The 25,424-nt window shown below is 38.5% G+C and overlaps 1 protein-coding gene across 1 annotated transcript; it reads right to left on the reverse strand.

Annotated features, from left to right (window-relative positions):
• Window positions 1-11: 11 nt before the first annotated feature.
• On the reverse strand, window positions 12-25,392 carry LOC134468212 (sterile alpha motif domain-containing protein 9-like). Its single transcript, XM_063222153.1, has 2 exons — window positions 25,296-25,392; window positions 12-4,759 (listed from the first exon to the last, which is right to left on the reverse strand). Exons 1-2 carry the CDS (start codon window positions 25,390-25,392, stop codon window positions 12-14), a joined length of 4,845 nt encoding a protein of 1,614 aa, XP_063078223.1.
• Between the last annotated feature and the right edge of the window lie 32 nt (window positions 25,393-25,424).

Below are 25,424 nucleotides of genomic sequence, written 5' to 3' on the forward strand. Positions count from 1 at the left end.
AAGAATCCCATTCACTCCTCACCCACTTTAGTGACATTATATGCCATGGGTCCTCTCATTGTGAATCCCAAGTAAAAAGTGACATTTTCATTGCTTTTAGGCAAAGACGCCATGTTTTGGGCAGGGACCATGAAGTCCAGATTTTGAGGGCCTGCTAAATAGATACTGTGGCTTTCTGTCCTTCCAGAAACGGATCTCAGCAGCTTAGCAGTCTCTGGCAACTTCCATCCCTCTCCATGGTACCATCTCATTCTCTTTTCAGTGACTGGCAAAGATTTTGTAGTTATTTCCACTTTGCTCTTGTGAACGATCTTTGCCAATCCCTTCCCATTCCCCAAGAAAAAATGGGTGTAGATTCTTCTTCTCTTTAGGGGAATGTCCTTCATTTTATCATGGTAGCAGGTCGTAAGAAATTTCACCACAGATAAGACAAATTTATATTTCTTCTCTTTGTCCTCTTCTCTCTCATGCTCTTCAGGCCAGAATAGGAGAGTGAGTAAGAAGAGAGCATTTGGCTGACACTTCTGCTTATCCTTGGGGAACTTCTGACTAAGATCTTGGAGCTCTTTCAGAGAAATCAACACTTGTGACTGATTTGAGAGACAACTCAGAGCAATGTGACAGGCTATGTGGTTGACCAAATCCATTTGATCCGTCTGTCCCTTTTGTTTGTAGAGACAAATGAGTTCCTCCAGAACTTTGACCTTATTTTTTTGTTTAGAATCAGTCAAAATGGAGAAAATGCTAGTCATGTTCCCACCACCAAGTTGGTAAATTTTCATGCGTATCAAAGTGGGAGGTGGAATGTTTGAAGTTGAATGAGGACTAGGAAAAGAGTCACCAAAATATTTTCCATACTCAGCTGACTTTGTCAGCAGCCACATTTTAGGATGTTTGACTGGGTCCTCTGTCTCCTCTTCGTCAGCACCTGGGTCTGTCTGAAAGTAGCTCAGGTCCTCTGATATCCACTCCAGAGCTGATCGAATGATGACATGTAAACCCTTGAGTTTGCTATGAAAATGTTCCCATGGTTCCTTTACCTCCTCTGGAATGTAGTCAGTGAGCAGATATTTCATGCCTTCTATTTTGTTTGAAAATGCAGATGAGTGGGAAAAAAGCTGTAAAAGGCGACATCCAACTTCGACTGCTGCAAAAAATCCTGCATTGTTCATAGATTCAGCATCCTTAATAGCTGCTGTCTGACAGTCCTGGAAGCAATCCATAGCTTTGACAGCTGTTCCAACAGCATCTGTGATTCTGACCGCATTGATACTTTTGCTCTCCTTTTTTATTCCTGCCACCTTTGCATAGAACCATTTCCTGTACACTTGGCCTTTGGTATGAAGAATGAATGGGTTGTTAGGTGACTTTTTGGCAGCCAGTTCAGCCCAGTGTTCCGCTTCTTCAAACTTGTCTTGGCTGTAGTTCAGACGTGCTAGGTGCTGTGCAAACAGGGGATCTTTGTCAAAACGCCTGTATGCCTCTTTGAGAAGATCAATAGCCTTCTCCACAGTTTCGGTATCTCTGACATGCTCAATGAGGGGGGAGAAGAAGCTGTCTGCCTCATCTCCTTTGTTGACTTGATCTCGCCTCATGAAAAGGTCTCGCAGAAACTTCACATAATCATATCTATCAAACCTGTGGTCAAATAAGATGTCATCACTGAGAAGTTCCAGAGCCAGCCCACTTTCCTCTTTGTTATTATGCAAAAGCTGCTGAAGGATTTCCTTCGCTACTAAGGGATGAATGACTCTGATGGATTTGATATTTGTTCTTTCATCCTGTAGGTGTACAAAAACCAATCTGGCTTGCTCAGTCAGTGCATTCTCAAAGGCATGGCGACGAAATTCTTCCTTTTCCGTAGCCGGGTGCCATTCAAACATTCCATGATTAGTTAGCAGTGCCTCACAATGGGATTGAGAAAGGAAAGAATTCTGCACATAAGTGTTAAGCAGTGCCACATAGCGGATAATGCAAGTGACAATGTGGTCATGGTCAATACCTTGGAGCAAATTTTTTACAAACTGTTCCACATACTTCTGGTCAAAGCCTTCACTCATCAGTACAAATGTCAAGATGAACTCTGGTTTGTACTGCTTTTCAAGTGTCTTCCTTTTGCCGGCAAACTGCCTCTTCTCCTCATCTGATAGTTTGTGGGTGACCGACACATTATGTAGAGGTGACTCCTTACACATTTTTTCTGGGCCATAGGATCGTCTGCAGCTCAGCACGATAAAGCACAATGTTCTCTGAGTTTTTTCTCTGTTCACAGCAACTTCAAACTCATGTTTCAAGTCACATAAAAAGTCGTCGTCACAGTCTTCCACAAGCAGAACAACTGGTAAACATTTGAGACTGTCATTTTCGTCATACCTTCGAAGCAGATAAGCATGTTCAGAAACCGCGATGGCAGAGTATGATGGCTTCACAACAGCACATCTGAGTTTTTTCCTGTTGTTCCATAAGACCTGGCGAGCAACAGTGCTCCCACCACTGCCTGGGTGATGAAATATATTGAGGCCATGAGTGGTCGTAGCGTCTGTGTTGGTCTTGAGAGAGTCACTAAGGAGATTCAAGATTTCATGGTAAGCATCCCTTTGAATAACCTCCCCAACATGCTTCTTTTCTGCCAGCCAGAAGTTCATCCAGCTCACTTTTCCTCCATGGTAGAAGTGCTGTTCAATGCTTTCTTTCTCAGCTTCAATGACGTCTTCTTTGGTTTCATCACAGTGATCCATAAAAAGAATCTCGAGAGAAAACATTTTCTGTTCTTCTCGAGTGTCAAGAAGACACTCCCCTCTTCCATATGTGGGCAGATGTTTGGCAGTTCTAGATCCAGATTGGATGCGCTGAAGAGTTTCATTAACATGACTCATTTTCATTCCCACAACACTTGAACGGGCTACAGTTTGTCCATCACAGAAACTACCTCCTGCAAAGCTCTGCCATTTTGCGAAGTTATCCTGAGATTCTGTTATAAAGATGATGTCCTCATGGCCCTCCATGTCAGAGAAAAATTCACTGTAGGTATGTAGAAGAGGATCTTCCACTGGAGAGGTGAGGAGGAAGATCAGTGTGAATGTACATTTGGGCAGTATCTGTTTGCAGATTAGTGACACACACTCTTTTAGCTGAGTCTTTTTCGTTTTGAACCATGTCTTGTCATCATTTGCCTCTTTTCCTTTGAAATCACTGCGACCATTGCAAAAGATCCAACTGGTTTGGTCAAACAAACACAAGCGGCTTTCAAATTCCTTCATGGTCAATCCACTTGGGATTCTGTAATCTTGTAAAAAGTGCAAGTTGGCAGTACGGTGCTTCAGGTATTCTTGACAGAACCCAGACACATTTGAATGAGGATCAAAGTCAAATACACTGAAGAGCTTCATATTCAGCAAGAATTCAATGTTTTGGAGATCTTCATGGCCAAATCTGTTTGTGACCAGGATAAACCACTCCCCCTTGTCAATGTGTTTCTTTCCTCTTGTAACAAGCATTGTGAGCTTTCTTCCCAAGTCTTTGGAAGGTTCTGCTTTAGTGGGACTCTGTGTATTTTCAGCATCTTCTCTTAGAGCATCCCGTTCCTGCACCCTTGTGTAAAACTCATTTAGATCATCAACTGGCTTGCTAGATGCACCAGCCCTACGAAAGATGGTACGCTCACCTTTGTCATATATGATCTTGTTAGACTTCTCATTGAAGTTAGGCAGACGAACAGCGTAAGTCATGGATTTCACAATGTTTATTGAGGGCACAATGTCAACTTCCACAACGTACCGCTTTTGATCAGTGTCCATGTCAATGACTTTCACAAACTCAGGTGGGCGGACACACTGCCTTACATGGTTAGAATGTAAAGCAGAGAAACATTTCCCATTCTCGATGTAATCTAGAGCATCAACATACACGTCTTTTTCTAGCACTGGTATTCCAATGATTTCTCCATGGACATAGCCTTTGTCCTCTTTGCTGTCCATGACTCCAAAATGAATTGTGCCATTTGATCGCACATTCATGCATCCAGTTGCAAATTTGAGGACTTCTCTCGCAAACTTTGCCTGTAGTCTGGTACGGTCCAATTCAGCAGCTGTGGCAAATGATTTGAATTCATGACATGGTGAAATCAGATCAGACGCGCCAGTTTCTGGGTAAAGGACATTGGATTTGATATATGTGTGGTTAATCCCTTCTTTTTCAAATGGCCTCGGTCTGCAGTCCTTCTTTGTCATAGGCATGACAACAGATACGGCATCCTCTTCAAGAGGCATCTTTCCAGTCGTTGCCTGCTCTGAATCTTTATGACTGCTGAGGGTCTCTTTTGCAGCTGTGAGTCCTTCTTGGTGGCTCTGGAGTTCCTGCGGTCCCAGACTGCATGATGCCTTAACTTCAGTGTGATGGCGGTCTGAGTGTTTTTCTGCATCATTTTCATTATCTGACATTTTTTTGCATGGGGGTTCCTTTTCTTTTTCAATTTGCGGTTCTTTTTCTAGTTCCTGACATGCCCCTGCCCCACTTGTTATATCTCTGGTAAAAGGTGGCTGCATTTTTTCATCTTGCACATCTACAGTCTTAACCGATTTAGACAGCTGCTCCCTTTTGTTGATGATTACCCGAGCTGGTCCAAGTTTAATATTTAATAACATGAGATCTTCAAGCATTAATTCAAGAAGGGCTGTTCCATTGACTTCCTGTTCATGGATCTTGCGAATGCTCACTTGATCCTCTGTCCATTTTGCAATGGACAGCCTTTTCCAGTCCTCTACAAGACAAAAGAAAATTAGACCATATTGTAATAACAATAAAACCCTAAAAATGTTGTTTACATAATGTGCATAATGTTTGCATGTTGCATGTATGTGTGCATAGTGTATTTTTTATATTTCCTATTGAATTGCAATAGATACTACCCTACAACTACATTCCAATAGGTACTAAAATGACATTAATCACTGATTCAAATATTTAAAAAGCTTAATTGTCTAATTTGTTCATTAGAACATTTTCTTTTGATTGAAGGCAGGGCTGGAACCTAAAATCCGTACCCTGAAGAAATATCACAAGAAGATGCAGATTTCAAAGTAATAGCCTACATAACACTGAAACAGTAGAGGGCTGGAGGGCTGCGGCGTTCAAGTGGTAAAACTGGTGGTGGTTTGAAGGTGCTCTTTGGCCAAGACGTAGAAAATATCAAAAAAAGGCAGGACGCCAAGGCACTCTTCTAAGATAAAACCGCTTTATAAACAAGGCTAGTTCATGTTTGAACTTAAATAATTAAAAATACTGCCACTGCCAACATGTTTCGGCCGCTACAGGGCCTTCATCAGGGCACAAGGTGAATCTAGATCTAGATTCACCTTGTGCCCTGATGAAGGCCCTGTAGCGGCCGAAACATGTTGGCAGTGGCAGTATTTTTAATTATTTAAGTTCAAACATGAACTAGCCTTGTTTATAAAGCGGTTTTATCTAAGAAGAGTGCCTTGGCGTCCTGCCTTTTTTTTTAATAGCCTACATAGTCTACATAAATACACACATGCTGTACATAGGCCTACACACACACACACACACACACACACACACACACACACACACACACACACACACACACACACACACACACACACACACACACACACACACACACACACACACACACACACTGTTCAAAAGTTTGGGGTCACCCTAATATTGTCACAAATTTATTATAAGGAGTACATCGGGAGAACAACCGGATTCCAAAAAAGTTGCTGCTATTTTAGCACAAAGTCAACATATCAACTGTTAAAGCCAGACAATAGTATTGTTTTGAGGGAAATGTGTGATCATTTAAAATTGACCCATGCAACAAATCTCAAAAAAGTTGGGACAGGGACAACAATGATGTGATAGTTGGAAAATTATAACACAAGGAAGACCATTTTAAAATGAACTAGGCCTATATTGAATGCCAATGTGAATGGCACAAACAAAAGACCATTGCAAACTGGCTGCTATTCATAAGCTAAGATGTATAAGGACTAATTACTTCATAATTATAAAAAGATTGAATTATCAAAATTGTAGTCACTGTATATGAGACAGTTATGAAAAATTATTGTAGTTGATGTGATCATTGTCAATACACTATGACACTCCAACAAACACACTCCAACAAGTGCTTCACAAATGCACATGCAGACATTTAACAGTGTTGTGTGTTGTGTGGCAACAAGCTAGATCATGGACTCAGAAAACATGTGAAACTGTCTTCTGATTAAGCTGCGGTGCTATTTTTGAGGCTTTAAAAAAAAAGTTTTGCACAACGTCTACTTAAATGTCTGCATACTTTGACCTAACATTAAGTGGCTGGTACCATTTGAAAGTAAAGACTCTGTGGAATTCACAGGAAGTGACAGAAAGATTTTGTGATGTAATGCCAAGGACTTACAGAGGTTACAACATATTTTTCTGAAATGCAGTCATGAAGACCCCTGAAAATTACATTTCAGTAGTTAAGCTGATACATTTGGCCTTAAAACACATTGAAGACTTATTCACAGATCTACTGAAGCTGTTTGTCAAATGGGGGTCTTGTTGCAGCTATATATGACCTTCCCCAAGACAATTTTGTGTGGATATACACATGCGCTTTGCCAAGTGTCTTTTTGTAAATGTTTTAGTCAGTCAAAATGCACCCCCCAATAATGTCGTACTGTACAAGAACCTTTTATTGAGCTAGACGCGTTATCATGGTCACATATGAAAGTTCACCCCTTGAGGTGTTGTACAGTCATCTGCCATGGTTGGATACGCCTTTACACTATACACTATGTACAGGAAAAGACATTGGACAAAGAGGTATTGATGAGAAAATCTGAAATTCCTATGTCCCTGGATGTAATACAGAAGAGTTACTGTATATGGCTCATTTGAAAACTTCGACTCTGGACTATCATTCAGGCTTGAATTGATTTTCTACCTTTTTCTTTGTGGGAGCTGTAGTCATTCAAAGCAAATGTGCCAATAGGGCTGGGCAATATGACAATAATACAGTCAATCCGGAAAGTATTCACAGCGCTTCACTTTTTTCGCATGTTATTATATTACAGCCTTATTCCAAATGCTACAAATGAATCTCTGTTGTCAAAATCCTACACAAATTATTCCATTATGACCATGTGAAAAACAAGTTGTCTTGACAGTTTTGAAAATGTATAAAAATAAAAAACAAAGAAATCATATTTACAAAAGTATTCACAGCCTTTGCTTAATACTTTGTAGAATCACCTTTGACAGCAGCTGCATTCATTTTTTCATTTCGAAATGAAAAGGGATTAAAAGGGAGGTCATCGGTGTGTGTTTCAACCTTTCAGTACATTGAAATTGTACATTTTGAGTTTGCACCTGGCTAAAATAGATGGGTGTGAGTTTTGAATGAAATCCTATGGAGAGTATCAATATCTGCTTCTATAGTCACAGTGCATGTTGACATCACAGATGACCTCCCTTTTAATCCCTTTTCATTTCGAAATGAAAAAATGAATGTAGTTGCTGCCAAAGGTGGTTCTACAAAGTATTAAGCAAAGGCTGTGAATACTTTTGTAAATATGATTTCTTTGTTTTTTATTTTTATACATTTCCACAACTTCACATGGTCATAATGGAATAATTTGTGGAGGATTTTGACAACAGAGATTCATTTGTAGTATTTGGAATAAGGCTGTAAGATAATAAAATGTGGAAAAAGTGAAGCGCTGTGAATACTTTCCGGATTGACTGTATATGTTTATCGTGATATAAAAGTGTATATCGTGACCTTTCTCCTATATCGTTTATATCGTGATAGTAATTTTATCAGTTGTATAAAATTGAATATCATTTAATTACATTTCATGTTGTCACAATATACACTATAAGTTCATGTAACTGTAAAAATAGCAATAAAAAGATCCATTTTAAAGAAAGGTTGTTTTGCGACATGAAAAAATAAAGAGCGAATAAAGAGAATAACTGAAAACGTATGTAATTGGGCTATATCGTGATATACGGTATATCGTTATCGTGATGTAAAGTAATCCATATCGTGAAAACAGCACAATGCCTGAGGAAAGAAAAATGTTATCGTTTTTTCACAATAAAGTGGTTTGAGTGGAGTTGTACAGCTAATGGTTGAAATACAGTCAAAAAAGGATATATTTTCATTAACCTTAGATTCTAACCGACATTTTGAGACCATGTTTTCCAAGGATTTATTCATTTTTTTGATGACCACTCATTATAAGAAAGTAGGGAGACATCAAAAGCTTGAGGGGGTCAGCTTTGAAAGGTGACATTGTATAATAAATAGGTAGTAATGCACATATTAAATCTTAAAATCTCTAAATAGGGTGAAATGTATTCCTGAGGGTCTAAGCTTTCCAATGATATGTATTCTTCCTGTGTTTATTACACCACCTGGATTATAAACAATTGCGTAATGAAGTTCAAGGATGAAGTTAAAAGTCATCTGGCCCGGTACAGGGCCCTCCACAAGTTAAGAGGTTAACAAATGGAACAAATATTTCATCCTTTATTTCATATTACATCTTTCTTAAAAGGAGACATGCACCCTTCAGATACACATCAATTGAATGATTCAAGGATATGGTAAGCCAAACAAAAAGGAAAACACGATGAAAGACACACCTGTTGAGCTGCTGAAGTCATATCTTGGACCAAAAAACGGTTTGGGAATGTTTAAATGAACACAGTATTTCTCTCAAAACACTAATAGGCTTTAAGGCTTGTAGGCTTTAAAAGTGCACTGTGTATGGTGGCCAGAATAGGTAGTGCAATAATGCTGCTCATTCAACCTGGGCTGCCTAATGCCAAATTTGATCTTTTCATTAATAATTACCAAATAATAAACCAATATTACTACTACAACCAAATTACAGTAAGTTTTGCAGCTAAAAAAGTCAATTTCTGGAAATTCAAAATGGCAGACCATAGAGAAGATCCCCCCCTTTTCATGTATGAAAAACAGCAATTTTCCCAGTCATAATGAAGGCTTGGTGGTGGTAAGTATCTGTGAAAAAGAAAAAATAATGAATTCTGGAAATAAACAACTAAAAATCTTACACAGTGCACCTTTAAACTCATATGTTGTCTTTGCACAATTCTCCATCTTATTACAAAATTGAATGTTTTGAAAATGTCTTATCACATTATTTGCATTAGCACTTGACTTCAAATTCAAGTCAAAATTGATGCATGGATTTTTACCCATCAGAATGAATCTGGTGGAACCTGTTATATAGGCTCAGTGGATAGCGTAAATTTGCTTCTTTCAAATGATATATGGGTAGATGACAGATAGGCTGCAAAAAAACATTTTTTTCACAAAACATTGTTTATGAGGGGGGAAAGTATATGTCTACATAGTGCAGCAATTGATCTTTCAAAAAATCCAAGTGGTTACAATGTTGGTCTATTAATTGATTATTTATTTACGTTGATAAAGCAATTTGCTGAAAATATGTCCTTTGGTGTGACGTTAAGAAATGGGTAGATGACGTGACGTGTAAATTTTGCTGTCGCAGGCTCTTAAAATTAAGTAAATTCATGCTTTCAAAATTGTCAATGCTTTAAATGATTAAACTAATGTCGTTGTTGTGAAAAAGTAATGTGTAATAAATCCAGAGCTTAAATAAGTATACTTAATTTTGAGTCAAATGTCACATTTGTCCTATGGTGTGACTGGGGCAAGCCTGGTTCTCCATATTAAAACATTTTTAAATAAATAATCAAAGCTCAGTCATTTGTCTAAACAACCCTGGCATGTTTTTCAAGGTGTCTATTTTAGCAAGTGGCAATGCTTAATTTTTTTCCTGTTTTTCTGAGACCGTATGGACTTATGAAACTTTGTCGCAGAAAACAATGTCCTGTGGTGTGACATCATATTTTTGGTTAATTCTGTGGATAATTATCTATTGTTGAAGCTCCAGCGGTACATAAATTGTGACTTTAGACCCTTAAGAAGCCAATGGCAAGGGTGGATTTTAGATTTTTTACTCAGAGTTCTTCAGTCAATCAATTATGTTTTGCTACCACAAGATGTATTAGTTTTGTAGTCCTTTGGTGTGACAGCCATAAAATACATTTTGACAATAGTGTATATTTTTCATATTTTTTTCTTATGTAGATGTATGAAAATGCATCTTACTAAAGGTGAAATTCTATTTCAGTTGGCAACGACATGGCTTTAAATTAACTCAAAAGCTCAAAAGTCCTATGGTGTGATGGTAAAAGTCCTATGGTGTGACACTTTGGAGTATCACACCAAAGGACAAACAGGTCACACCAATGGACTAGATATTTCAGAAAGAGCTTTTCAATCAACCAGTAGTACATATTTTCTGTTGTTGTTGTTGTTTGACTAGATAAATATTGTGTAATCAAATTACTTATTCCTTTATTGGCCTTTGGAATTCATACTTTGATGCATTGTTGATGAATATTTGCTGTTGATTTTAGATACTGTCAAATGATATAAAATGTCATTAATGGTGCTTTGAAACCATAAAATATAACGGTAACAGTGAAGGAAAGATCAGTGACAGAGTATATAGAGGAGTATAGATGAATAAAATATGCTGTGGAGAGCTCAATATACAGCATAAATGTGCTGTCCAGCTTGAGATACCAAACAGGCACTGGCCACTACACACTACAGGTTCAATGGTGTGACAGTCATAACATACCTACAAAAGTGTGATGGTCATGCCAAGGTCACACTTCAGTATGAGTCTTATGAGCTCTGCAGGTTGCATTCAATGACCGCATGGCTGTCATTAAGAGTTACGATAGGCTGATAATCGATGATTCAAAGACTTATAAGTGTAAAGTGTAGGTCCATATTGACTACAACATTATATTATGATCAAAAGACAAAATAATCATGTTGATATATTTGTTTCTGGCTCAGTTTTGCATTTCTGTCCTTTAGCGTGACATGAATGTCCTACGGTGTGACATGTTTTAAACGCTCAAATATTTGTTTGAGCTAAACAATATGTTTGATAAACACTGAATATTGCATTAGGGAAGAACAAATTATCGTCCCTGAAAAGTTAGTATAAATTCGGACAATTTTGAACATTTAAAAGAAAGATATCCCTGTTTTTCCTCGAAGGTTTCTAATAATCTCACATCTAATGGGGAAAAAGTACTTCAATGGTAATTTCTCATTAAATTAAGACTTTAAAAATTGCAATAAATATGAAGAGTGTAACAATGTTCATAAAACTCCATCAAGCCATTTCTACATTACTTAATATATTTATTTCTTAACGTCACACCAAAGGACATATTTTCAGCAAATTGCTTTATCAACGTAAATAAATAATCAATGAATAGACCAACATTGTGACCACTTGGATTTTTTGAAAGATTAATTGCTGCACTACGTAGACATATACTTTTTCCCCTCATAAACAATGTTTTGTGAAAAAAATGTTTTTTGCTGCCTTTCCGTCATCTACCCAAATATATATATTAAGTAATTTGATGAGAAATTAACATTCAAGTATTTTGTTTTCCATTAGAGGTGAGCTTATTAGAAACCTTCGAGGAAATACAGGGATATCTTTATTTTTAAAAATAAAATTGTCCGAATTTCTACTAACATTTCAGGGATGATAATTAGTTCCTCCCTAATGCAATATTCAGTGTTTATCAAACATATTGTTAAGCTCAAACAAATATGTGAGTGTTTAAAAAATGTCATACCTTAGGACATTCATGTCACGCTAAAGGACAGAAATGCAAAACTGAGCCAGAAACTAATGTATCAACATGATTCTCTGCTCCCATGTTTTAAAACTTTTAGCCATGTTTCAATAAAGGCTTTTTAATATTTTTCCACAAGAAGAGTGCCTTGGACTCCCTTTTTTGACAAGGTATCTACATGATTATTTTGTCTTTTGATCGTAATGTTGTAGTCAATATAGACCTACATTTTACACTTACAAGTCTTAAAGTCATATAATATAATTTATCAGCCTATCGTAACACTTAATGACAGCCATGCAGCCATGCAGCCACATTAAATGTAACCTGCAGAGCTCATAAGACTCATACTGAAGTGTGACCTTGGCATGACCATCACACCTCACCCTCTTTGTAGGTATGCTATGACTGTCACACCATTGAACCTGTAGTGTGTAGTGGCCAGTGCCTGTTTGGTATCTCAAGCTGGACAGCACATTTATGCTATATATTGAGCTCTCCACAGCATACTTTATTCGTCTATACTTCTCTATACTCTCTCACTCATCTTTCTTTCACTGTCATATTTTATGGTTTCAAAGCAACATTAATGACATTTTATATACTTTGACAGTATCTACAATCAACAATAAATATTCATCAACAATGCATCAAAGTATACATTCCAATGGGCAATAAAGGAATAAGTAATTTGAGTACACAATATTTATCTAGTCAAACAACAAAGCAACAAAAAATGTACTACCAGTTGTTTTAAAAGCTATTTCTCAGATATCTAGTCCTTTGGTGTGACCTGTTTGTCCTTTGGTGTGATACTCCAAAGTGTCATACCATAGGACTTTTACCATCACACCATAGGACTTTTGAGCTTTTGAGTTAATTTAAAGCCGTATCGTTGCCAACTGAAATACAATTTCACCTTTAGTAAGATGAATTTGCATACATCTACATAAGAAGAATATATATTAAAAAAATATACACTATGTCAAAATGTATTTTATGGCAGTCAAACTATAAAATACCCCGAAAAAACAACATTTTGCAGTGTCTTTTTGCCACAAAAAAGAGTTACTGCGTTCTTGGCTGGTATTACTGCCACGAAATGGAGTTAGGTTAGTTAGGTTAGGTTTCTTTATTAGTCTCCACGAAGGAGAAATTTGCTTTGGAGACAGGGAGGTTGCAGCATCATAAGGAACACATAGAACACATAGGACACATGACACCAACACAGAAAAACAAACAACAGTAAAACAATAGAAGAAAAACAGTGTAGGCCTACATGCTCAGAAGCACTGGATGTCCTAACCCACTGCCCCTGACCCATCCAGTCCATACACGCCCCACCCCCCCCCCGCCCCCCTCACACACACACACACACACTCAGTACACCCCCCCCCCCCCAATACACACACTCATACACACACACAGCTCCTCCCCCCCCACACACACATACACCGTTCTACAACCAACCCCACCTTCACCCTGCAATAAATAACTAGGTTACATCCATTCCATAGTTTACAAAAATAAATAAATAAATAAATACAAATAGTAAACACAGGGATGCCTTCATGTTTACATACCCCCCTCCCAGCTTTTACCCTAGTTTCCATCCCCACCAACACTAGCTACAGAGGTCCATTTTGTCCCACTCAATCTCTCTTATTCCCTGTTTATTCAGTAGCTTGATTGAATGGGGTATAAAGGAATTTTTAAAACGATTATATTTGCACCAAGGGAGTCTGAGCCTCCTCCCAGAGTTCAGAAAGAAGTATTCTCCATTTAGTGCATGATCACCATCCGCTACAATGGCATTCGCCTGACTGATAGTGGCCTGCTCAAAGAGCTCCTGCGGGTTAAGGGGGGGCATTACCCCCATAATCTTACCTGCATTTTTCTTGACTCACAAGTCTTGAGATTTGTGCCCTGTGTTTAACTGTGAGATTGCCAAACCAGCTGGTAATCCCATAACGGAGAACAGACTCTATTGTGGCTCTATAGAAGATTAACATTATGTTTTTACACACTCCAAAGACTCTGAGTCTGCGCAAAAAATGGAGACGCTGGTGTATCCTGGCACAGACATTGGTGACCTGGGTGCGCCAGCTAAGGTCGCTATCTATATGTACACCCAGGTACTTAAAAGTTTTAACCTGTTCAATGGCCTGGCCATGCACAGCCACTGCACCCTGGCCACAGAGGGATTTGGGGTCTACCACCATCTCTACTGTTTTTTTAGTATTGATGTGTAGTAAGTGTGAATCACACCAATCAACAAATGTATCTATAGCTGTTTGGTGGCTGTTTACCTTATCATTATCATGTTTAGAGAGCAGGCTAAGAATAACAGTATCGTCCGAGAATTTAATAATATACTGATTTGGCCCTGAACTGACACAATCATTCGTATACAAAGTGAACAAAAATGGTGAGCTGACGCAACCTTGGGGCGCGCCAATACTGCAACACGTTGTATCCGACAAAGTAGTATTGAACTTGACCCGTTGTGGCCTATTTGATAAAAAAGAATAATACCACTTAATTAAAAACGGATTTACATTCAGCTGAATTAATTTTTCAAGGAGAATGTGTGGCTGGATTAAATTAAAAGCAGAGCTGAAATAAATAAAAAGAAGTCTGACGTAACCTGCATAGTCCGGCGGATTAGACACACAAAAGGGCCTAATCGTGCACTTTTGAGTAAAAGCATGAAAATTGGTACACATATCCTGCTGGATATGCTGAATAATATTAGCGTTGGAGGCGTCGCGAAAAATGAAGAATTTTCAAGATGGCCGCCAAATCCAATATGGCCAGCCCAAATTAATGAAACTACCTGACACGTTGTTGTAAAAGCATGAAAATTGGTACATATATCTTCCTTGATATGCTGATTAATATTAGCATCGGAGCAGTCGCAAAAAATTATGAATTTTCAAGATGGCCGCCAAATCCAAAATGGCCAACCCATATTAATGAAACTACCTGACACTTTGTATTAAAGGCCTGAAAATTGGTACACATGTCCTTCTTAATATGCTGATCAATATTATCATTGGAGGCGCCATGAAAAATGCTGTATTTTCAAGATGGCCGCCACATCCAATATGGCCAATCCCTATTAATGAAGCTACCTTTGTTCTAAAAACATGAAAATGGGTGCCCAGTTACTTCTTTACATTTTGATTAATAAAAGAAATGGAGGCATTGCAAGAAAGTTTAATTTTCAAAATGGCCGCCAAATCAAATCTGGCCAACCCATATTAATGAAACCATTGATGAATTTAACACCCACTTTGTAGTAAAAGCATGAAAAATGGTACACATTTCTTTTCATATGCTGATTAATATTTGAAATAGAGGCATAGCAAATAAAACTCGAATTTTCAAGATGGCCGGCAAATCAAATGTAGCCAACCCATATTAATTAATCCTCCAGGCACATTGTGGGATATACAGTACCTCTAGCAGTTAGTGACGACTGCATAGGCCTTGTGTTTAATATGCCTCTCATGACCACAAATTCAAAAGGGTCAAGATTTCAAGGTTGCTAGAAAGTTCAATTGATTTGTCAATTCATGGACATGGTTAAAACATGGTTAAGAAAAGAAACCAATAATTAATTACTACTTCTAGCTGTACTTCAAGGTTTTCAAACGAACTGCAATCTTGTCCCATGTATTTTGTATGGGTATGTCTTGGCTGGTTAACACCAGTTGATCTCACAAGTGAGATACTCTGAAGGTTACATATGCAATTTCTCATAGGAAAGGTGTGGTTTAAAATTGCCCATGGCCGTTAATTGGGTGTTACGAATGTTTCATTTGGCATATGCATAGCCCAAAGCCAATCGTGTCAGTTGTATCTTTTCAAACAAACTGCAGTCGTCGCCTTTCCACCCTTCCCTGCTCTCTGAATGGAGCCCAAGATCTAGTACTTTGCTGAGGGATAGAATCCATGCTGTCTTTCAGATCAGAACGATTGTGCAAAGCAGCATGGGATTCCCCAGGTCGTGGTATATCCTGTGGCCAACATCAATCAAACTGCCAACCATGCCCAATTAAAAGATACACACAAACTTTGAATAAATGGTGAATGCCACAGTTGGTGCAAAGTCAACTTAGGGTATGTAAATTTGAGTAACCTTGAGTGAAAGTTTACTTGTTTCTACTACAAGTACAGAGAAATTTATACTGAGATAAATATAGGATATTTTATGCCCATTTATACATCTATGGGTTGGCCATATTTGATGTGGGGCCATCTTGAAAATTCTTTTTATTTTTTGATGATGTTAATACAATAAAAAGATACATGTGTTTTCATGCTTTCGCTGCAAATTGTGCCCTGGTTTCACTAATGTACTGTAACACAATATGTAACTCTACACATACACACACATATATATATATATATATAACATTAGTAGGGTAGGGTTTGATGTTTCGAAATTAGGCTATGTTAGGATCACTTCCAGAGTAATCTTTTTAGGACTATTACTTGTGTGTGTGTGTCTGTGCTTTCACGCACTTCTCACATGAACCCTTCTACATTATTATACATATCAATAAGTATATGTGTGCTGATTGCATGCTCCTGCTACAAAGTGCATGGTGGTTTCACTAATATGGGTCAAACATGTTTGATTTGTCTTGAAAATTCAGATATTTTTTTCATACCTCCATTCCTAATATTAATATTAATCTGCACATAAAGATGTAACTGTGTAGGCTACCAATTATCATGCTTTTACCACAAAGTGCCCGGTAGTTAATATGGGTTGGCCATATTGGATTTGGCGGCCATTTAGAAAATTCTGTGTTTTTCACATCTAATATTAATCAGCTGAAAAAGAAGGAAATGTGTAACCATTTTCATGCTTTTACTACGTGCATAATGGATTCACTCATCTGCTATACAATTCCTGTTATATGGGTCGGCCATATTTCATTTGGTGGCCATTTTGAACATTTCAATTTTGGTTTTATGCAACAATTCCATTTCTAACATTAATAGGTACATCATAGAGTATGTATTTACCAAATTTGAGGCATTTATGACGCAGTGCATGATGGTTTCTCACTAATATGGGTTGGCCATATTGGATGTGGCGGCCATCTTGAAAATACAGCATTTTTCGCAGCACCTCCAACGATAACATTGATCAGCATATTAAGAAGGACATGTGCACCAATTTTCAGGTCTTTACTACAAAGTGTCAGGTAGTTTCGTTAATATGGGTTGGCCATATTGGATTTGGCGGCCATGTTGAAATTTCATAATTTTTCGCTACGCCTCTAATGCTAATATTAATCAGCATATCAATAAGGATATATGTACCAATTTTCATGCTTTTACAACAAAGTGTCAGGTAGTTTCATTAATTTGGGTTGGCCATATTGGATTTGGCGGCCATCTTGAAAATTCTTAATTTTTCGCGACGCCTCCAACTCTTATATTAATAAGCATAGGAAGAGGTATATGTGTACCAATTTTCATGCTTTTACTCAAAAGTGCATGATCAATTCACCAATCCGCTGGACTAGCAGGATTCTCTAGGTGTTTAAGCACTAGATGCATTATGGTTGCAATGGCATCTCCTGTGCTGCGGTTCTCAGTGTAAGCCAACTGGTACTTGTCAAGAGCAGGTTGAACACTCGTGCGCAGTTTCCCAACCATTATCTTCTCGAAACATTTAAAAACATTAGAGGTTATGGCCACGGGCCGATAGTCATTATCCTCTTGAGGGCTAGGTTTTTTTGGGATCGGTAAAATGATTGAAGTCTTCCATAACTTTGGAATGCTGTGGGAGTCGATGGATAGTTGAAACAATTTAAGCCAAATTGGAGATAATTCATCCGCAAACGACTTCAGGGTAAAGGCTGACAGACCATCCGGACCTGTTGCCTTCTTGGAGTTTATACCTCTAAAAGTTTTGACCACAGTATCCAACTTGATTTCTACCCTATGCGCATCCATATCACATATTACATTTTCCAAAACCCCCGCACATTCAGCATTATTATCCGCATTAAAACGCATGTAAAAATTATTCAGCTCGTTCGCACGAACACTTTCATTGGGAGCAGACAAGGGCTTTCTTCTAGCAGTCATATTCGTCATGTGCCTAATCGAGTCCCAAAGCTTCTTTCCATTGCATTCCGCCAGGTCTTGTTCCGCGCGCTCCCTGTGTTGCCGACGCGCGGATCTTATGTGAAAGTTCAAGTCCTTTTGGGCCGCCCTCATTGCCACCTTGTCCCCCACCCTAAAAGCCGCTCTCTTCCTTTTAAGACACAGGGGTGAACTGGCAATCTGGCAAACCGGGCAAAATCCCGGTGGGCCGACGCCCCTAGAGGGCCAATGATGTCGGTTTTTAAAAATAATTATTAATGTTTTTAAAAAAAAAAAAATTGACCGGCGGCCCACAATTTCGTGCTGACGGCCCTCGGCCCTCCTCCAATGACATCAGCCCACACATAAAGGGGCTAGAGGGAGGGGGTGGCCCAATGGTGCATCTGAGTCGGACTTAACTATTCATTGCGGCCCCACCCCTACCATGCATTACGCGCGCAAATTTGAGACACAAGCGATAGAGAGACTAAAACTAAAAGGTGGTGTGGAAAAGCTTGCGGAAAAGGAATAAAAAAAAGCAACTTGCAGCAGAGGCAAGATAATGTGTTCACGCATGTAGTGTTGTAGCAGCAGGAGAGGGACAACAACTTCTGCATGTTGGAAGTGAAGGAGCACGCTAGGAGACAGGTGAAGCGGCAGTAGTAGCCTCTACGAGCCCTGACAGGTATGAGTCAAGTCTTTCAAACTTTAGGATACTCCATGCCTCTCCCCAACTCTCACTTCAGCATTAAACATTAATATTAAATAGGCCATTAATTCCCACCACTATAAGTGTGCTTAAGTGCTTTGGTCCGGTCGCACGACTCACGGAAATTTGAGAAGACAAACATTCCATACACCAAACCACTGACGTGAATAATATTAACAATATAGTAGCCACGGCAGTGTGCCAAATGTATAGCATTAAATGGAACACCAGTGGTGTTGTTCTAAAGCATTCCGTGTACCAAATGCGTTTCGAAGACTGTCAAACTCGTGCCTACTCTCACTAAATATTCAGCGATCGTTTGCGTAATCACATTTACCACGCAGTGAAAATGTCCATATGTCGTGTAACGGTTGTCGCGTCTCGCGTGTGGAAAAGGTTTGCCAAACGGATTTTTTTTAAATTCTTGGAGCACAATCAAACCATATTCTGTAGGTAAAGACCTAGCATCTCTCTCTCTATCTCTCTCAGCTGTTATTTTATCCAGGACAATTAGAAATGATAAATGATTGAAGAATTTCTTTTGAATAAGCTTTTGATACAGTTTTATCTGTAGACTATTTTATGTAGCCTACCACTTTCAGCACTGCTCATTTTGAAACTTTAGTATGTTAATGCTTTCTTAACATATTTGACACACTAAAGCATTGTGGTGATAGGCAGTTCATGATTTTCTTTCATCATTCAAGCTATTAAAGTAGCTTCCTTATGCAATGAGAGATGCATTTTGATAACAGGAAATTAACCCCTCTTCTAATGCACCTGTTAGAAGAAACCCTCAATTTAACATTAATCTAGGTCAATTTATGAGTAGGCTATACACTCAGGATTGTACAGGTAGCTGTTAATACCTGCTGGGCATTGCTGCCTGTCGCACCTCCTCTGGTGCCCATGGGTCAGCAAGAGAAAATAAGACTTGTGACACAAACATCTTTATTGTATAAATTACTAGACAAACAATACACTGAATACTATATTAATTTGAATATTTTGCAAGTGCTGTATACATTGTGATAAATAATCTATCTCCCTCTTCTCATCTAGTCAAACCAGGCCAGGATGAGGTTGAGTTAGAGAGAGAAGTAGAGTAGGCCTAGATTACTTTTGCTGTGAGTGTGGTCATCTATTGCATTTCTAAACCACTGCCCAAACTAAGATTCATTTTAAATAAATAGTTGATATAGTCAGCACACATTTCCTGGTGTTTTCTGGTAGCTGAAAGAGAGATTCATGCATGAATATTGCGCCTTTTCGCATAGGCCGCTTGGTCAATAAGTAATCGCATGTGCTCCGCTGATTATGAGGGGCCGGTCTGGGCCAAAAATGCCCGGGCCATTTTGTTCTCCCAGTCCAGGCCTGTAAGACAGTCATTGATATCTTTGTTTAAATACGGCTTGTTGTTGGGATAGTTACTGCAGGAGTTACTGCGTTCTTGGCTAGCATTACTGTCTACTCCCGAACCATTCCCATTGGAAAGTGCAGCAGTAACTCAACAACACCGCAGTAACTTTTTTTTGGTTATTTTTGCACTTTTGAAATGATTTTTCTCTAAAACGGGACGGTGTTGGACCATCAGACAAATTAGGTAGTTTAAAGCCCATTTCCGAATTTTTTTTTTTTCGACCATTTTGAGTTACTGCGTTCTTGTTTTGCACGGCAGTATTCTGTAGACACAATAGCTTTCAATAATTTAATTAAAATTAATTCCAGTTACCTTTTCCAGCATCACATTTGTGTATTTGCTTAAAGCATTTGTTTCATAGGGAAATGACACAGTAAAGTGATTTAAAACCGGAAATGAAATTTGAACAGAATAAGCTGAATTGCCAGAAAAATATATGGTATGGTGTGGTGACCCTTAAACCTTTGACCGGTAGTGTACATATGTACATATACACTAGTGTTTCTCAAACTTTTCCTGCCATTCCCCCCTTCAGAAGAAGAGTGTCTGTCTGCGCCCCCCTCGAGCAAAATGGTTACGAAAATACAAATAAATAGGCCTTCGTAAAGTTTATTATACACGTATATGGCCTATGATGTTCTCCAAATATTAGTGAATAAATTACTGAATATATTGTGATTGTAAAGTGAATGTGTTGACTTAAAGGGACACTGTGCAGGAAATGGCCAAAAAAGGTACTGCAACTATGCTGCTTATTGAAATTGGGCTGCCTTTTGCCAAATTTGATCTTTACATGAAAGTTTACTAAGTATTAAACAAATATTTTCTAGTATGGTCCAAGTAAAGTCATTTTTGCAGCTAAAAATGGCTATTTTTGGAAATTCAAAATGACGGACCATGGAGAAGATCCCCCTTTTCATGTATGAAAAGTGCAATTTTTGCAGTCATAATGAATACTTAGAATTTGATGCTGGTGGTAAGTATTCATGAAAAAGGTAACATTAGTGAATGGGCAGCATGAATTCTGGAAATAAACAACTAAAAATCTCACACAGTGTCCCTTTAATGGCAAAGCAGAAAAGTATTAAAAAAGAAAAACCTTCTGACTTCACGCGCCCCCCATCCAATACCTCCGCGCCCCCCTAAGGGGGCTTCCGCCCCACTTTGAGAAACAATGATATACACTATTCACATACATACATACATACATACATACATACATACATACATACATACATACATACATACATACATATATATGCTATATACATACATACATATGCTACATATATACATACATACATACATACATACATACATACATACATACATACATACATACATACATACATACATACATACATACATACATACATACATGATAACATACATACATACATACATAGGTACGTACATACATACATGCATACAACGATACATGCATACATACATACATACATACATACATACATACATACATACATACATACATACATACATACATACATACATACAGGATAGGCCTACATACATACATACAGTACATATACTGTATAACAACCAAACTAATGTGCTAAAATGAAATACTTGCCCATTCTTCAGAAAAGTCCTTGCAGTGGAAGCTTGTAGGACATCAATCTTGATTCATTAATGTCTAAAACATCAGACCTTAGGTTGTTCATTTGTTTTCATGTCCTGTTATGATCATATATTTGTGGGTCAATCCTACCATATAAATTCCTTAAACTCATATCAATTTCATTTCCTTTCATTCCATTTAATGTTTATTTGAGAGGGATAATGCACAACATACAATTGAGCCACATTATAGCTATAAGGGTAATTTTCATCTGTAGACAATGGGCAGGAGTTGATGTTAAGATTAAAAACAAAAATAGAAATAATAATAATAATAATCATAAACACATAACATATTATGGGGTGGGAGCAATGTGCAGAATACACTGTAGGCCTATATAACAGTGACAAGTACATAGTACAAAGAACTACTACAAGTAGAAAACATATTATATATAACTAAAGGAAAGTTATATAATTAAGGGAAAGAGAAAAACATGATACAGTAGGCCTATATGAAAAAAATAAACACAGATAAAAGATCAATGACTACAAATGTTCACTTTCGCCCCCCGGAAAAATCACTGTCAGAGGAGGGACTTTGAAAAACGGCTATGATTATGTGATATGTATGCCCGGATTGAATTGATGTGAAAAAACCCTTGTGATTGGTTTTGTTTTAGTGTCTGACACTTACCTCTTGCTGCATATTCTGAAAGAAAGACAAATCAACCTGTGGAAAAATAAAACAAGAATTACAAAAGCCACAATTTACCTTTCCGGAACCACACCCTAAAAGCATCAGGTGTTCCCACAGGCGTTTAAATTATTTTATTGTCTATCTAATAATTCAAGAAACCTCTGTGGAAAAATAAAACAAGAATTGTGAAAGCCACAATTGGCCTTTCCGGAACCACACCCTAAAACCATCAGGTGTTCCCACAGGCTTTTAAATTATTTTTATTATCTAACAATTCAAGAAATCTCTTTCTGTTCCTCCGTAGGTCCCTGGAACTCACAACTGCCTGCACCAAATGATCTCAAATTTGGAAGGTGACTTTGCAGTGGTAGGCTATACTGTGGGTTGCAGTGCAAAGCTTCACTCCGTTTTGACATAAAATACAGAAGATAAGCTATTTTTCCAACTTTCTGCCGTTTGTCGCCATGAAATCAACAGTAGAATCAACATTCCATATTTAATTGTTGAAGTCTGCCGGTGGCGGCTGACAGCACAACCAGCCAACATTCCATTTTCAGCACTGAAGCGCAACCGACACAAACCAGCTGTGCACACCTACTACACTTCTCATAGGCTGTCGCATCTGACACAAAGGGGCTTAGCTTTTTTCTAATATCTAATCAAATAATTCAAGAAACATCTGTCTGTCCTGTCTGTTCCATGCACAACTCCTGCACCCAGGGCCAGATTAAGATGGCCTGGGGGCCCTAGGCTATTAGGCTATGCTGTGCCCACCCCCAAGAAGACAAATTTCCGGACCAATTGATGTAGACTGTGTCATAATTGTGAGCTAGGAATTATAGGTGTCTACCAACTCTACTCAACATGACAGATGAATTTTTCAATATCGCATCTTGTCACAATTCTGCAATGTTTCATTTCTGGCTAGTCAGGGGCCCCATGGCAGGTGGGGGCCCCCTAGGCAGCAGCTTTATCTAGCCGGTGCGTTAATCCGGCCCTGCCTGTAATTCGATGGAATGATGCTCAAATTGGAGGGTAGCAGTGGCACGGCCGTTTGCAGTGCAAAGTTTCTATCTCTAAGTTAAGCAACTTTCATGTCTTTTAATTAGCACATTAGGAAGGCACAGGGAAGGCTCCAACATATCCCAGTTCTTTTTTTTGTACTAAGCCCACAGTAGAAGTAGTAGTACAAACACAAAATGAGCAAATAGGTCAAACGGGCTCTGCACTAGTTTCATTAGTTAAGAGAAAAATTCCATCCAAACCTGCTTGCAGCCTGTGAGAAAAAGTAATTGCCCCCCTTTTTAAATGAGGAGGTACCTGTGATTATTCATATTTGTTTTGAAAAATCGAATTATATTTCACAGCTGCCTGTCTGACTGCTACCTGACCTTGTAAATCAAGAGATAGTTTGAATAGAACCTGTTTGACAATGTGTAACAGGTCATAGCGAAAGCATGACATTACACTATCATCCATAAACATTCAGGAGCAGATTATAGCAAAAATAATTGACATGTCTGAGAGTGTAAAAGGTTACAAAGCCATTTCTAAATCATTGGGACATCTGCAAACCATGATGAGAGCCATTATCCACAAATGGATAAATCATGATGTAGTGCCACTACAGTAGTGGTGAACATTTCTAAGAATGGCTGTCACACAAAAAATCTCCCAAGAAGACAGTGACGGTAGATCCAAGAGTTCAGAACGGAACACAGAACAACATCTGTCCAACTGGAGGTGTTATTTTTCTCGAAGTGTTCATAACTCCACGATAAGAAAGAGACAAACATTGCATGTCAGAGTTCCAAGGCCAAAGCCAACTCTGACAAGGAGAGCATCAAACTTCGTTTCAAATGTGCAAAAAACATATTGACAATGCATAAAAGGTTTCTGAGAAAATATTCTGTTGACAGATGAAACAAAAGTTTAAGTTTTTGAACGGAGAAATAAGGACAGGGTGTGATAAAAAGAATGTCATGTCAAAACTACATGGTGGTGGGAATTTCATGGTTTGGGGCTGTTTTGTTGCCTCGTGACGACCATGATTGAGTTAAGCATGAATTTGGCTCTCTACAAACAATTCCTGAAGGCTGTAAGTTGTCCAGCCCTCCATTTGTAACCATTCATCTCTGTTAATGCTAGCTGATTTTAAAACAATTATGCAAAGGAATGTTGGCAAAAATTCCTCCACAGCGATGTGAAAGACTGTTTGCAGTTCTTATTAACACTTGACTAAAATTGTTTGGTGCTGGGGCTTGAACTTTTGACCTTGAGTGACTGGACCACTTTTTAGTGTAAACACCCTCGTGCCACACTTACTTACAATACTTGTTTTTCAGATGTATCACTGTACTGTAGGCCTATATATATAAATAATAAATGTATGTAAAAAGGCCATTATAAACTAATAAGGCTCTTTGTCCTTTTTACCGTGAGTTTTGTAACACAGAGGCAGATGTGTCTCATATTCCACAAGGCTACATATTTTTCATTCATCATTCTGGCAATTTTGAAAAAAATCAAATAATAAAAATTGTGTTATTCTTTTTTGTTTAAAATATATTTTTATGGGCTTTTGTGCCTTTATTGATGATAGGAAAGTAGAGATTGACAGGAAATGAGTGGGAGAGAGAGAGATGGGGGAAGGTTGGGATGTGACCCAGGCTGGACTCGAACCTGGGTCCTCGTGGGCATGCAAGCCCAAGTGGGGTGCTTAGCGCGCTGTGTCACAGCCCCCCCCATAAAAATGGTCTTATAAACGAATTACGCTCCTTGACCTTTTAACATTGATACTCCTCACCAGTTTTCTAACACAGATACAGGAGTCCATCATGTACCAGATGTATTTAAATTTTGATTTTGAATTAGTGTCCAATATCGAACTTTAGCCGCAGTCAAACTTTATCGCAGCCACTTGGTTGTTATTGGGGGAGAAGACTGCCACAGAGAGAGCTGGAGTAGAGTGGTGGAAGACTCAACCGAGACCCTGTGGGAGGTATTCTTTGAGAGACTGAGCTGTGGTGTACCTGTATGTCTAAATGTGTCGTCCTTTACGCCTACCTCTCCTTTACCAGAAACGAGCGTGTGGGGGCAACGCTGGGTGTGCAGGCCCGTAGCCAGCATTGTGGTGGGGGGGATCTTTTCCCGCGAAAGTG

Source organism: Engraulis encrasicolus, chromosome 18 (assembly GCF_034702125.1).
Source record: "Engraulis encrasicolus isolate BLACKSEA-1 chromosome 18, IST_EnEncr_1.0, whole genome shotgun sequence".
Classification (NCBI taxonomy): Eukaryota; Metazoa; Chordata; class Actinopteri; order Clupeiformes; family Engraulidae; genus Engraulis; species Engraulis encrasicolus.